The 14,720-nt window shown below is 40.9% G+C and overlaps 1 protein-coding gene across 1 annotated transcript; it reads left to right on the top strand.

The window, feature by feature from the left end:
- The first annotated feature begins 4,975 nt into the window (after positions 1–4,975).
- Positions 4,976–13,562, top strand: LOC140574252 (all-trans-retinol 13,14-reductase-like). Its single transcript, XM_072694030.1, has 12 exons — positions 4,976–5,271; positions 6,481–6,663; positions 6,821–7,062; positions 8,268–8,469; positions 8,907–9,104; positions 9,359–9,478; positions 10,196–10,334; positions 10,448–10,557; positions 11,066–11,232; positions 11,337–11,496; positions 11,664–11,802; positions 12,409–13,562. The coding sequence occupies exons 1-12, from the start codon at positions 5,112–5,114 to the stop codon at positions 12,410–12,412; spliced, it is 1,824 nt and encodes a 607-aa protein (XP_072550131.1). The 5' UTR covers positions 4,976–5,111; the 3' UTR covers positions 12,413–13,562.
- The last annotated feature ends 1,158 nt before the right edge of the window (positions 13,563–14,720 follow it).

The raw sequence follows: 14,720 nt of genomic DNA on the forward strand, positions 1-14,720 counted from the left end.
ATATTATTTCTTTTGATTTATACACTTTTTTCATTTTCTACATTTATATAATCCTCGATTCATTGATTTCTGAATTATTTACTATTTCTATTGCCTATATTTTCACATGTTTGTTCTGTACGTATATTTAAAACTTTTGTTCGATCCATATTTATATCTGTATTCCCTCCTTTATCTGCAAAAGACAAAGTGAAGAGAAACACTAAGGTTTAATGTGGTCTTTTAATTCCACCAATGTGCAGCTGAATGCATTCATTAGAATGGGTGTCCACAACTATTTGGACATAGTGTCTCATTTAAACTGCATTACTTGCACAAATATAAGGTTTTAGTAAGTTAGCACTACTTTACAAGTTAAAGAACTTGTACGCTGCACTGTTCATGTATTATACAATGTTAACATCTGCACTAGGCCAGTTGCTCTATAAACGTACAGCAACCGTTTAAGAGTTAAGAGTGAGGACGCACGGTATGACCAGGTATCCGGGCTGGGCCCGTTCCTTCCTTTCACCAAAACCACTTAATCCACCCTCGGAGACTGACGTGATTCCACATTTGTTGTGTATACTTTATATCTTATATTTCAGACAAAACAAAACAACCGTAGTCACCATTAATGTTTGACACAGATAGAATTTGGCCTTTAACCCATCCATGCAGTGAACACACACACACACACACACACACACTAGTGATCAAACACACACAGTGACAGTGAGCACACATGCCCGGAGCGGTGGGCAGCTATTGCTGCAGTGCCTGGGGAGCAGAGAGGGTAAGGGGCCGATTGTAGAGCCCGGGTATCGAACCCACAACCCTCTAAAGTGCAACAGATAATAAGGGAGGGAGTAAGGGAACGAGGGAATCTTTTCACAGATTCATTGATTAAAAAAACGTGTTTCAGTAGCGACAGCAGCCAAAATATGAATACCCATGATAAGAGGATACACCATGACACCAGCTGCACAACTGATAAGAAACGTAAGTGTGGGGTTATAGTGAAGGCAAGAAGTAGCTGATGACTCCATCTAGTGGCCTGCTGGGCAATGTGCGTAGCATCAGATAAAGACCCTTTCTAATGGTCCAGACACACCCAGTAAAGACCATGAGCCTTTCTCAGAGTTAAGACAATTGTACAGGAGTCAGAATGTAACTGCAGCTATGTTTCAGACTGCAGACAAATCGGATTTCTTTCCCAAGTCAGACCTGGTGAGCTGACCGGACGTTACAGCCCTATCTGCATGGTTTGCTGTGGTCACTGCAATTGTGATTTGACGTGGTTGTTGAGCGTCCAGAGTGTCCAGACTGAGACACATCTGTACTGATTGTAGTTTTGGATTTGGAAATTTTGGAAATGTGGCTTTGGATCCGATTAGCTTCAGATTTCATGTGTTCTTGGCTGTCCAGATTATCAACAACAATCAATCTGGATACAATCTACATATGACAGCCCACAACGCCAACTTCAGCCTCGTCCTACTGAGCATCCTGCCCTGCTATTTGAATGTCATAAAGCCAAACTGATAACAACAAGATAATAATCAAAATAATCAGCCCAGTCATAAAGCTGGGCTAAGCCATAAAGACTCAGTGTAGGAGTGTCCTGTGGTGATATTTCAGCTGATTCCGCATTAGCTTATCTTAGCTGGTCAATAATAGAAACCATGAACACATACTGTACATACTGTAATGGTGGCTGAAATACCCAAGCTCAATGCAGAAAGCTGTCCACATATTTTAGTCATATAGTAATATTAATAATAATAATAATAATAATAATAATGTTATTTCACATTCAGAGTGTCAACTTTTATATTGTCTGATGTCGATGTTTGTAAAATAGCCTTTTGTGCGATTTAAAGGCCTACCTTTCTTCCACTCTTTGTTTAGCAATGAAACCCAGGCCTCGATTGTGCCAACTAGGCCAAAGGTGAATGACTTTAACAGAACACAACAGTAGTGAAATTGGAAGCTCCGTACTAATTAATTCATTCAGCTACTTTAAGTTAAGTTGCACCCATTGCTGACACAGATGTGCAAATGCACACACACAGCTTGTCTAGTACCTATTGAGAAGTACTGTCAATAGAATAGGACTCTCTGGAGCGGATAAACATGAACCTATTGGCACCATGCTGCCTGATGCCAGGCGTGGGCTATAGGGGTATAAAGCCCCCCAGCATTGGGCTGTGGAGCAGTGGAGCTGTGCTCTCTGGAATGACGGATGGTGCAGGATGGTCATTCACCATCCTGACCTCACTAACACTCTTGTCGGTGAATGCAATCAGATCCTCACAGCAATGCTCCAAAATCTAGTAGAAAGCTTTTTTTCCTGGACAGTAGAGACAGTTACTCCAACAAAAGCAGGATTTTTTAAGATCCTTGATTTCAGATGAAACAAAAAATGAGCAGGTGTCCCAATACTTTTTTTTTTTTGTTTAACAATACATTAAACCTACAGCTAAATAGGCTTTCAGTGGGATTTAAGGGTCTACACAGACACAGAGATTCACACTCTATATTAATATTCATTTGTATTCTCTGACTAAAATTACTTTGCCAACTGCCCATGAGAATGTGGGCTTCAGTGATACAGGAGTCATACACTCCTGGACTCTGTAAAACTCAGTAACCTATGAGTGACGGTTATGCCAGCTAGACCAAAGGTGACTGATGTTAATAGAATACAGCTGTAGTACCATGCACCTCATGGTGCCAAATTACGGTCAGGTGTTTGTATACTCACTGTTGAATTATTAATAATCCGACACTGAAAGCTACAGCACAACTTCAACACATTCAGCAAATGCTAACTTTCCAAATCTAGCTTCTGAAGAAGATCTAGGCCTAGTGCTGAACCTGAAGGAGTCCACTGACCATAATATCAAAAGCTCAGCATTAGACTGGTCTGTGTGTTGTAAAAGAAAGAGGCCATTACTCAAGTAAAGGTTCCAGAAGATACAGAAGCAGCATCTGAAGGTAGAGACGCATGTGGAATGAGGCGGTAGAGTAAAACTACAGGATGTTACTCTAATATGGCTTGGATTACTGCAGCTTCACCAAAGTCCCATAGTGCAGTAGCAGCGTTCAGGCCCGGAGTGGAACTGACAGGGACGCCATTCTTCCTGTTACAGTCAGTGGACGTCAGCAATGTTTTCAAGCTGCTTTTTTATAGTAAAAAGCTACATAATGCTGTTTTAAGATAATATTCTGCTTATTATTGAGAAGGATCCAGGTGAGGCGTCTCTGGCTTCTGCATCCAGAACCACCACCCAAATACTACCTGCTCTGTGGTGGTCAGTCCTGTGGGGTTCTGAGCATTGAAGAACAGGGAGAAAAAAATATAATTTTCTCATGATTACAGCTGAATAAGTATTTTAATATAATAACTTTTTAAAGACTATTTTTAGCCTAAACTCCAGAACTGACTTATTTGACTTTTGGCCCACTGACCTTTGACTTACTTGGGCCTTGGACTGTAATACCCAGACTGTACTTATCAAGTATTGCTTAATTGCAACTTGGACTTCCTTCTACTTGCAGGCTGATGATGTCACACATCTGACCCTAATGTTTCTAATGTGAGTCCTGTAAACGTACAAAGTGATTTTGCTGATCACTATAAACACATTTATTACAGGTAGGAGTGGGAGAGACAGGGGTTTTCTTTCCCTCTCTTTGCTGTCAGAAGTACTGACCTTTGTTTCTTTGAGCAGAAAATAAAAACTGATTCATTTCCTGATGATTTTCCATCTTTCTTTCTTAAACACTACATGCATACACACATTTTCAGATAACAGAAAGTTCAGGAACACATAAGCAATCTATACCTTCTTCTTCTAATGAACCTTTCTAAATCAATGTATCTATTCTTAATTAAATATTATATATATATAATGTATGTACACACACTTCCACTGTTTAATCTGAAAGGGTAAACTGCTTGGGCCATGAGAGCAGTGGGAATTTTCCTTTTGTATCAGGCAAGCTGTAGCATGATATATATACATACATACATACATACATACATACATATATATATATATATATATATATATATATATATATATATATATATATATAGTCCTGTGGGGTCCTGAGCATTGAAGACAAGGGTAACAAAGCACACACACACACACACACACACATATATATATATATATATATATATATATGTGTGTGTGTGTGTGTGTGTGTGTGTGTGTGTGTGTGTGTGTGTGCTTTGTTACCCTTGTTTCACCCTGTTCTTCAATGCTCAGGACCCCACAGGACAGCAGGTAGTATTTGGGTGGTGCTTCTGGATGCAGAAGCCAGAAACACCCTCACCTGGACCATCTCCACATAAATGAGCAGTGGTTCTAGTCTAGGACCGCCCAGCATATTATTAAACAGCCTGGTTAGGTTTAAGGGGTAGACTGAGGTTTAAAATACTTGTTGGGTACATTACACCATATACATGTGGGAGGTGGACCTCAGGGGAACAGGACAAAATGCAGGAGAATCAAGGGTATGGGGCCTTTAATGTTTAGCTCATACCCATACTTAACCCTATAAATAATCATTTGTAATATAGGATCATACACACAGATTACAGCGTATGCATGCCGGAGTATGAGGGCTTCAACAGCTCTGTCTTCTGACTGATTTTGTTTGGGAAGGAAACGGTGACCAGTGAACTAATCTAAAAAACTGCTGTGAGCAATAAATTGTGGCCTTATTAAATATGATACATAATAAAAGTCCTTCATGCAAAGTGGAATATAATTCATTTTTGTAGTAATTAATCAGAATGTCAAATTAACCCTCCAGTTTTAAAGAATTCGAGTTTTCTGGTCATTATTAGACGTTTCAGGATTTAAAGATTTCAGAAATTAAGAAATGAAATTGGTGTAATTAAAGAATTTGATCCGGATTAAGTTTTGACCTTTTGATGCGTTGCCTGATCTCGCGCACCAATCACGCGCCTGGGCTGTAGTGCGCTCGCGCGTGCAGGCACAGGAAGAGCAGTTAAATTAGCTTAGTCAGTGGAGCGCGAGCACTGGTTCGCACCAAGACCAAGACCACGACCACGACCACGACCACCACCACCAGAAGCAGCAGCAGTAGCAGTGATGTGGCTCGCGCTCGGGCTGGTTTGCGTGGTGCTGCTCGTCTTACTGCTCAAATATGCGATCGGTTCGAGCGGACCGAACCCCTTTCAGTTCGACTCCCGTGAGCCGCTGAAGCCGATGGTGCTGGAGAAGAAGGAGAAGAACAAAGTACTGAAACAAGGTCACTATCTGCACACACACACACACACACACACACACACACACACACACACACACTTGGACGTGAATGTGAATGTGAAAGCAACATGAGTCCCACAAGGTGCTAAATACCAATACAAACATGCAAACACACCTCCCTGCTGTTTGGAACGTCACGTATTTGTGTGTGTTAGTTTTAGTTTTTAGCCTCTTGGGGGACTCATGCTGCGTTCAAGTCCACCCCGGAAAGTTTCTGTTTAACGGTTACAGTCTGGTGTTCATTGCTGTTTTTCTGTCCCCAAAAGAAATCAGGAAGCTATGTTTGGCATTTGTAGTTTTTTATGTTCATTCATTCATTCATTAATTAATTAATTAGTTTGTTTTTAGATCGAGGAAGTTCAGTGCTAAAGGAAACGCCCCAAATCACTGTCTGGTCTATTTAAAGAATCGGTGATTTGTGCTCATTTCGTAAACACGGTATCTTGGACGTGTCTTGAACGCTGCATTTGTCTTCCTGTAGTTGGTTATGGTTACAAATGGGGACTTGTGTAACACAGCAGCCTTTAACTTGGCTAACGGTGCTGTAATACAGGAGCTGGTGGGAAAAAAGAAATCCTAAAGAAGACTGAAACATCCTGCACATATTTCTAAACATAAACAATTATTTTATTAGCTGTATTGTTTGGGGTAACAGCCTGCAGTTCAAGGTTCATAACCAAGGTTTGTCCCATAGATTTCTTCTTTAGCTGTTGTGACCCAGGACAGCTTGCTGCTTTCACAGTGCATCATGGACATGGTAGTGTTTTGGGACACTTACCAGTTAAGGAGAAACACTCATGCCAACAAAACTATGTGCACTGAGAGCTGTAGAGAGTTTGGACATGATGAACATGATGAACATCTGAAAGTGCTAGGCTAATATTGATTATATAGATTAACACCCAAAACATCTCTCAATCTTCCTAAAAAAAAGAGCCTCTTGTCCTGCAGTACAGTATGTGGTGGTGTTTTCTGCAATTGGAAACTGGGACTACGGAGCAGGATGTCCTGCAGATGATGACGTAGATCCAGTTTTCGCTTAAATATGCAAATAAGGTGCTTCCATGCCATGATGCACCTTCCTTAAAAAAGAAACGTGTTCACCTAAACTAAAAAAGCAAACGTGTGCTATACGTCATATTCATGTCTGGGGAATCAACCCCTTGTGTTTTTCTTCTGTTCTTGTCTGCAGGCTTTTTGGCCAGCAGAGTCCCCCAGAACCTCGACGCCATTGTGGTTGGCAGTGGAATTGGTGGGCTGGGTATCGCGGTTCTGCTGGCGAAGGTTGGAAAGAAGGTTTTGGTGCTTGAGCAGCATGACAGGGCCGGAGGATGCTGCCACACCTTCTCAGAGAAAGGCTTTGAGTTTGACGTTGGTGAGAATCCCGTTTGGGCTTCAGTTGTGGTCACTAAGCCCGTTATTGTGGTGCTGGGGTATGCGCTTACGGTAGGGGTGGGTGATGGAATGTCTCCCTGTCTTACCTTGATTGCATTTTCTTACCTTGGCTACCTCCTTCACATGCTCTGGTTCAGGTATCCACTACATTGGCGACCTGCTGGAGCACAGGCCTTTGCGGTGCATATCGGACCAACTGACCAATGGGCAGTTACAGTGGGAGCCGCTAGACAACCCCTTTGATGAGGTGGTCCTGGGGCCCCCGGAGAACCGGCGCTTTTACCCCATCTACAGTGGCAAAAACCGCTTCCCTCAGGAGCTGAAGAAGTGCTTCCCGGGAGAGGAGAAGGCCATCGATGAGTTCATGAGACTGGTTAAGGTGATTGGAGATGTGGGATGGGCAGTCAGGGTGTTTAATATTGAGAAACTAAAGTCTTTCTGATTTATTTAGTCCTGTTTTTCACAAAATCATACACACGTTTGATGTTAAATATGTGTATTGGTAGTAAAATAAGCCACCTGTAAAGACAGACCTACTGGTTGTAATAGGATTGTAGTTTAAAAAGAAGGTAATCAGCTAATAAAACCTTAATGTAAAACCTAATGTAATTATTATTAGTAGTAAGTCAGTTCTTGCTTAAATGGCTTAAATATCTGTTTTTGGAGTATTTGTACTGTATGGAAAGGGTAGTAAATGGCTCATATAATTAATGTAATGTAATATAATATAATATAATATAATATATACATACACACACACACACAGAGAAGTCGTTGAAATCCAGCTTTCGAAATGTCAAAATCTATCTCCAGCTATATAATATCTGTATGTATAAAATAACAGCCTGGTCGGACCAAGCTGGTTAAGCTGGCTAACCAGCTTGGTTCTTGACCAATGTGCTTTTGATTTGAGTGTGATGGTTTAGCTGCTCATTATCAGCCTGGCCCATTTATACCAGGCTGGTTGACCAGCGTAACCAGCATGACCAAGCCCAACCAAACTTAAATGCAACTAACATTGTGTTGGTCAAGGGCTGGTTAATCAGCTGGCTAATCAGCATACTGTGTGTGTTCGCTGAGATGACCAGCTTTTTGACAATCACCTTGACCATCAAAGACCAGCTCTCTAGAACCATCTGGATTGTTCTGCAGGAATGTAAGGGATGTTAAAAACTCTTCTTGTTGAACAATGAGGACCATGTATGAAGTAATCTACACAGCATTCCCTGTAAACTACTGACCCTTCGCCAACTTCACTAAGCTCTAGTAATGTATTTCAACATTGTTTCTGTCTGGTGCCGACATATTTATGAGTGCAGCTTGATTTATTGCATATGATTGTCTGCCTTTAAGTTCAGGTCAGCTTCCCAGCAATGCTCATAAAACGGCAAATTCATCCACTTTGATTTTGAACAGTGTGCAGTATTGCAGAATACAGTATATTGTTGTATAAGGAAGAGCCACGAGGCACCATTCCCACAATTGCAGTCAGTGGATCATTGACATGATGCTATAAACAATATGATGTGGAAAGCATGGTTAAATTGGGACTAAAAAGTTGTTTCTTGTGTCTTCCTATTCCAGAAATGTGGCTACAACGTGTGGATGATGGCTGTGTTAAAGCTTATTCCGGCTCCGGTTGCAAAGTTCCTGGTCTACACAGGGCTGATCAATCTTCTATCCTACTTCTTCCGCTACGGTCCTCGCAGCCTGGCCGAGGTGGTGAACGGCCTCACTCAGAATAAAGACCTCAGGGCTGTGCTCTGTTACATCTTTGGCACATATGGTAAGGGTGTGCGATATTATCTTCTACGTTAATATCTTAATTGTTGTTTTAACAATGTGTGAGCAGGTGTTATCGAGTATGTCGCTCACTGTGCGAAAATCACTCAAAAACACACCTTCACATATTCACTGCACCCGTTAGCCTGATGGGATAGACTACTGCACAGACTGGAGTAAAAAATGAGCGATCAAACTGCGTTAGGAGACAAAACGCAAGCACCAATACCCTGCCAGTCTGCAGCGTTAGAGGTGGTTTTGCTTGAAAAACGCAGAGGTTTCTTAAACGTTCTGCAGAAAAAATATGTACTACAGGTTATTATTATTGTTATTAATCACCAAAAAATATGTATGTAAATATCAGGGGAATTTTTTTTTTCTCCTTACCCTCTCCTTTTTTCTTTTCTGGGATACTGATTCATGTGAATGTGTTTTGTTTAGGAAACATCCCAAAAGAGGCCAGTTTCTCCATGCATAGTTTGCTTTTCTGCCACTATATGCCTGGTGCCTGGTACCCTAAGGGAGGGGCAAGTGAGATTGCCTACCACATGATCCCCATCATAGAGAAGGCAGGTGGTGCCGTCCTGGTCAGAGCTCCAGTCAACCGCATCCTCCTCAACGATGCTAACGAGGCTATAGGTAACCTCAAACATCTGTAGTGTCTCTTTCACCTTGGGGTATTTCATGAAGTAGTATTTCTCAATTTGCTCAAGTACTACAGTTAAAATGCTTTACAGGTGAAATTTGTCACTTCAGTACGGATCTGTGTACCAATTAAATCTGAAAAATAATTGAGAGGTGCACGGCCGTCTGTAATTGGCTGATTCTGGAACGCCTAGAGTAATGGTAGTTCTGGTGCATCCCTGAAGTGCTTCTCATGTCTAACATTGCAGGGGTGAGTGTTATGAAGGGAAATGAGGAGGTGCACCTGCATGCTCCCATGATCATCTCAGATGCTGGCATCTTCAACACCTATCAGAAGCTCCTGCCCAAAGAGGTGCAAACCAAGCCAGGTGAGGGAGGCTGGGAAGGAATGAGTGGGAGTAATTAACCAGAAAAAGTTTAGATGGTGGAGCTGTTGTGTTCTGAAGGCAGGAAATTTCTCACTGTGGATTAACTATGCTTTTCGTGAGATGGCTGATGAGATGGCCAATGGTTGGTGTGGCGCAACACCACTATCAGCCAGTGAGCTACCACACCATGTGGGAGACTGGGGTTCAATTCCCGGTCTGGGTGACTGTGCTGCGTGACACCAATAAGAGTCCTTGGGCAAGACTCCTAACACTACATTGACCTCCTCTGTAATACGAGTTACCTTGTAAGTCCCTCTGGATAAGAGTGTCAGCAAAATGCTGTAAATGTAAAAACAAGTGGCTGGGTAAATTGAACTGGATAGTAGACACGGGGCTTTGTTTTAGTCACATTTGGTTTTCTTTTAGATTACTAGAATCACCTTCCCTCAAATCTAAATTAAGATAGTAGTGCTCCGTTCCTTATCTTTATTGGGAATACTCAGGAGGACTGCTTACAGTTTAGACTCTGAACACGCTCCGCCATCAGAACGCACCCATAGTTATCTGTATCTTTTTCAAAATGCTTTATTTTTGGAATATCTGTACTAAGGCGTCTAATCCCTTATGTATAATGAATAATACCATTAATAGGAACAGTATTTCAACCTTAAATTTATGTATATATATTGGGGGTTTGGGAATTCGCGTGGTCAACAGCAATCCAGAAGCAGCTGAGTATGGTGAAGCATGGAGAGGGTGGACTCAGCATCTTTCTGGGTCTTGATGGATCAAAAGAAGAGTTGGGTCTTGAAGCCAAAAACTACTGGATCTTCTCTGAGAACAACGTGGATGAGCTGTAAGTGCCTCCCTTCTTGTTGTCTCTTGTCTTATTGGGTCTCCTGTTTCTCTTGTCTATTGACAATTGATGTTAATTGGCATGCTGAGTCACACGCTCTGTCCTCTCACTAGGATGGAGGGCTACATGAAAAAGGACAGAGATGAGGGCATGAGGAATGTACCTCTGATTTTTATTGCTTCACCATCTGCCAAAGACCCCACCTGGGAGCAGAGAATGCCTGGTAAGCTTCTTTTACTTGTTAGCACAGTACCTACAAAAAGTATTCACCCCTTGGATGTTTTTTCCCTTTTGGTGCTTTTATCAATTACAAATTTGTCAAGAATAAAAAAAAAAACCTGTAATGTAAAATCAGAGATTACATAAATATTCTTTATATTTATATATGATATATTTATATTCTATATATCTTTAAAGTGACCTACCTAATTTAACAGAGCCATTGCTTCTCCTGAGTGCTGTGACTGTGTCTCAAGTGGTTGTAGTATAAAGATGCCTGTCTGGAACATCTAGTCATTGGTCAATCAGTATTCTTTGCTACAAACATGCACCATAATTCATGTTTGTTTGTTGATTCGTTCGTTCATTCCTTCATTCCTCCCTCCTTCCTTTCTTAATGGACACTGTACATTTGCCTTGACACTCCAGTGCAGCAACGGTCAGGCAGCAAAGAAGCCTACAATATGCTACATTATGGATATTAATTCAATTGTGAATATTGACATTCCCAGGTAAATCCACGCTGAGTTTGGTGAGCTTTGCCCCATACTCATGGTTTGAGCAATGGAAGGATGACAAGGTGACCAACAGGGCAGCCGACTATAAGGAACTAAAGGAGACTCTCATGAACTCCATTCTGGAATTGGTCTATCAGATGTATCCTAAGACCAAGGATAGGGTATGAACCTTTCTTCTGTTTGGGGCTTCTGCTTATTTATACAGTAGAAATATTATTTTTCTGATGGTGTGCATCTCTCTCTTTCTCCCTCTTTCTCTCTTCAGATAGAGTACATGGATGCTGGCACTCCCATCACTAACCAGCACTACATAGCAGCTCCGAAAGGAGAGATCTATGGAGTTGACCATGGCACTGCCCGCTTCAGTGCAGAATTCTGCATCTCCATGAGACCTCAGACGCCAATCAAGAATCTGTTCTTAACAGGTGTGTCATTGTTGATGTTTATTATCAGCCTTAAACAAATGTGGTTACTTACATTCTACAAAGATGTGTAGTTAAGTTACCAGGAAATACAGTGGAGTGAAACTGAGCCTGGATGTAAAATTATTCGCACAGTGTGTAAATAAGTGCCTGTTTATTTATTTATTTAGGCCAAGATCTGTTTTCCTGTGGTTATGCGGGTGCCTTGGCCGGTGCAATGATCTGTGGCTCTGTGATTCTCAATCGCAACCTTTACCTGGACGTCATGAGCCTCTCCAGGAAGCTCAGATACACTAAGAAGAAAGCCCAGTAAGCACAGCAACTCACTCAAACATTACGGAGCGACAAAACAGTGGAAAGTGCATTGGAACTACAGTGCTGATTGGTGCCATGGACCTGCAGAAAAGTAACTGGGTAGAGATGCCCTATTATTTCCTGCGTAACCTGTCCTACTAGAACTCCATTTCTGAGTGAAACCTGTATATAGAGCCCTAAAACCTTAAGGATGTAATGAATTTAATGTTTTTACTGAAATATTGCCTTAAAATGCAGTTATGTAATAACTGAAAGTTTGGGAAAAGGACCATGCCCAAACTCCTCCCCTCCATTTCTACACACTATAAAACCATTCCTCTCCCTTCTCGTTTTTGTGACGAAAACTTGCACCCCACCACCACCCCTGCTCCTCCTTATCATCCAATCATACTCCACCTCTGCCTGGCAAGGGGGGTCTGGCTTCAGGTCCCATCAGCTCAAAGCCCCCAGAACTCCAGCCCAAATTTCTCGAGTTCTCCTTGCCTCAGCTAGTGTGGTCCGCGTTTGCAAAATGTAATTCAAAAAAGGGAATTCATGTATGTAATTAGTCAGTATACATACAAGTAGTGTGTAACAGAAATATGGCACTTTACTTTTTAGGTAGGTACATCTGCAACACGGCACCTAAAATAAGGTTGGAGTTGGAGCTTGGTGTTTCCTCTACACTCCAAATGTAACCCACAAAGACCTTTTGTAATCAACTCATGAGTGGAAACGGGTATGTTTTTAATAAGCCCCCCCACCCCTTCTTAGCCTAGACCCCACCTGGCCTTTTCATTATGTGATCTCAGTGTTTGCTTCAGTTTCATTGTCTGTCTTTGGTGATGAGCACTAAAGCGGATGCTCAGGATTCTCAGAAATGGCTTTTATTTCCTCTTTGGATATGCTTTGTAAGACTGGCAGGTAGAAGGGATTTTATAATTGATAATTGATTATCATCTTTTATTTTATCATGGTACACGATATACTTCTTTTCTAAGCATATCAAGGATCTAGTGTGCTTTAAGAACCCTGATCAGCTGCACATTTCGTTACAGACAGTGTGGTTAGTCTGATTTAACTGGATTAAGTGCAGCAGATCTTGAGTTAAAAAAAATTAATAATTTACTGTACTCCGTATGGGAGAGTATTTTTATTTTATCCCTCCTGCCACTACTGATGCACCTTTTCCTGCTGTCACACGTATCGTGAAAATGTTAAAATATTTGATGTTTTTTTGTTTTGTTTTGTTTTTTTTACACCATATTGCCCATCCCTAACGTAGAAATATATATTTAGACATGTACAATATGGCCTTTTTATACTTTCCTGCAAATAATCTTAACATGTTAATCGTGGATGAGCTGCCTTTGCTGTGAGTGTTGCAGCATGCTGATTACTGTGGTTTTTCTGAACACACATTCTTTGTGCCGTAGTTACATAGAATTGACGTGCACATGTGCCTAGTGGTTGCTTTTGTTTATATAGAAGATTAATGAATTGTGTTCATTATGCTTTTTTATTCATCTTTTTCATAGTCGAACTGTGGATTTTGATAAAAAGGGAAGGTATTTTATCACATTTGTGTTCAGGTACAGAAAAGCCTGAGGGTAAATTTCAGATGCCAAATAAAATAAAGCACTTGTATTACATGTACATTTAAAGTAAGCATGTCAAAGCTTGCACTAAACTGTATCATTGGTGGTCTTGTAGACTATATAAAGTGGCCTTTTCATGTTTACTGACTGCTTACTGCAATAAACATGGTGAACAACTTTGTGTCTGATATTATATTAATGGGGGACCGCTTGGTTGAGTTGCCCAGTTAGGGTAAACAAAATTGGACACTAACAAGTGCACTGCACCGATTTCCTTGCTATTGTATGTGTTTCACCTTGAGATTGGCAGATCTTTTAAAGCTTTTTACTCCTTACATAAGATATGAGCTAGTAGTACTTGTTATTTCTGCCACAGCCACCATAGCCGAGCCAGCATTAAAGAACACCGCGTTGAATAGCTATCGCTATCTAGATGAGTAGCTATAAATTATCACCTTTTACTCAAACATTGTATATGAGGTTGTAACTGAAGGGGCAGACATGGTTTTTTCCCTTAATTTATAACTTTAGTTTTATTGCATTACAGTAAAGTCCTTGTAGGGTCAGTAATAACGTCTATAATAAACCTGTCACTGATTACAGTTACTGCTCTTGTAGTATTTGTTAGTTTATGTTTAGGCATATTTGCTTCCTGAATGGGTTGTCTGGAAAACCCAATAAAAAAAAAAAACTGATAAATAAAGATCCAGGAACACAATTTTATCAATAAATATTTTTTTTGCAAGTTTAAAAAAACAATAACCTTGTTCTATCCTAAAGTGAGGTTGCAGACTTTAAGCAAATTATGTATATTAGTATGTTTCAGTATTTGTCTAATATGCAGAAGTTTTAAATGAGTGTGATGCAGACACTGGCGAAGGTCTGGGACCCTTCCTATTGGATAACTGATGTAAAATTACTGCAAAAATATGAAAACTACAAGCAGTAAATGACTCGTCTTGGCTGATAACTCCATCTGGTGGACTGCGTGTGTAATGGCAGAAAAATGAAGAACCTGTTTATTGCACCAGAGACGTTGTGAGGCCGCACTGATAATACTAAGATAATAGTAATTATTAGCCCTATAAGCCTAGATGTGACTGCCATGTGGTGCTAAAATAGCTGCTGTTTGTTGTGTTGGCAGCGTGCAGTCCTGTCATTGGCTAATATGGATTTGGGCGGAGGTTATGGGGTCTCAACTGAAGACCCAGTGTACTGAATAGAGCACCAATATCACATCTATTAAAGCCTTATTGTGTCCTGTTCTTCTCCCCAGGCTTCGGGTTCAGGCTGTAGAAACAGTGCATTGCTTGTATATTGCTGTATTAGGGTTAC

Source organism: Salminus brasiliensis, chromosome 12 (genome assembly GCF_030463535.1).
Source record: "Salminus brasiliensis chromosome 12, fSalBra1.hap2, whole genome shotgun sequence".
Classification (NCBI taxonomy): Eukaryota; Metazoa; Chordata; class Actinopteri; order Characiformes; family Bryconidae; genus Salminus; species Salminus brasiliensis.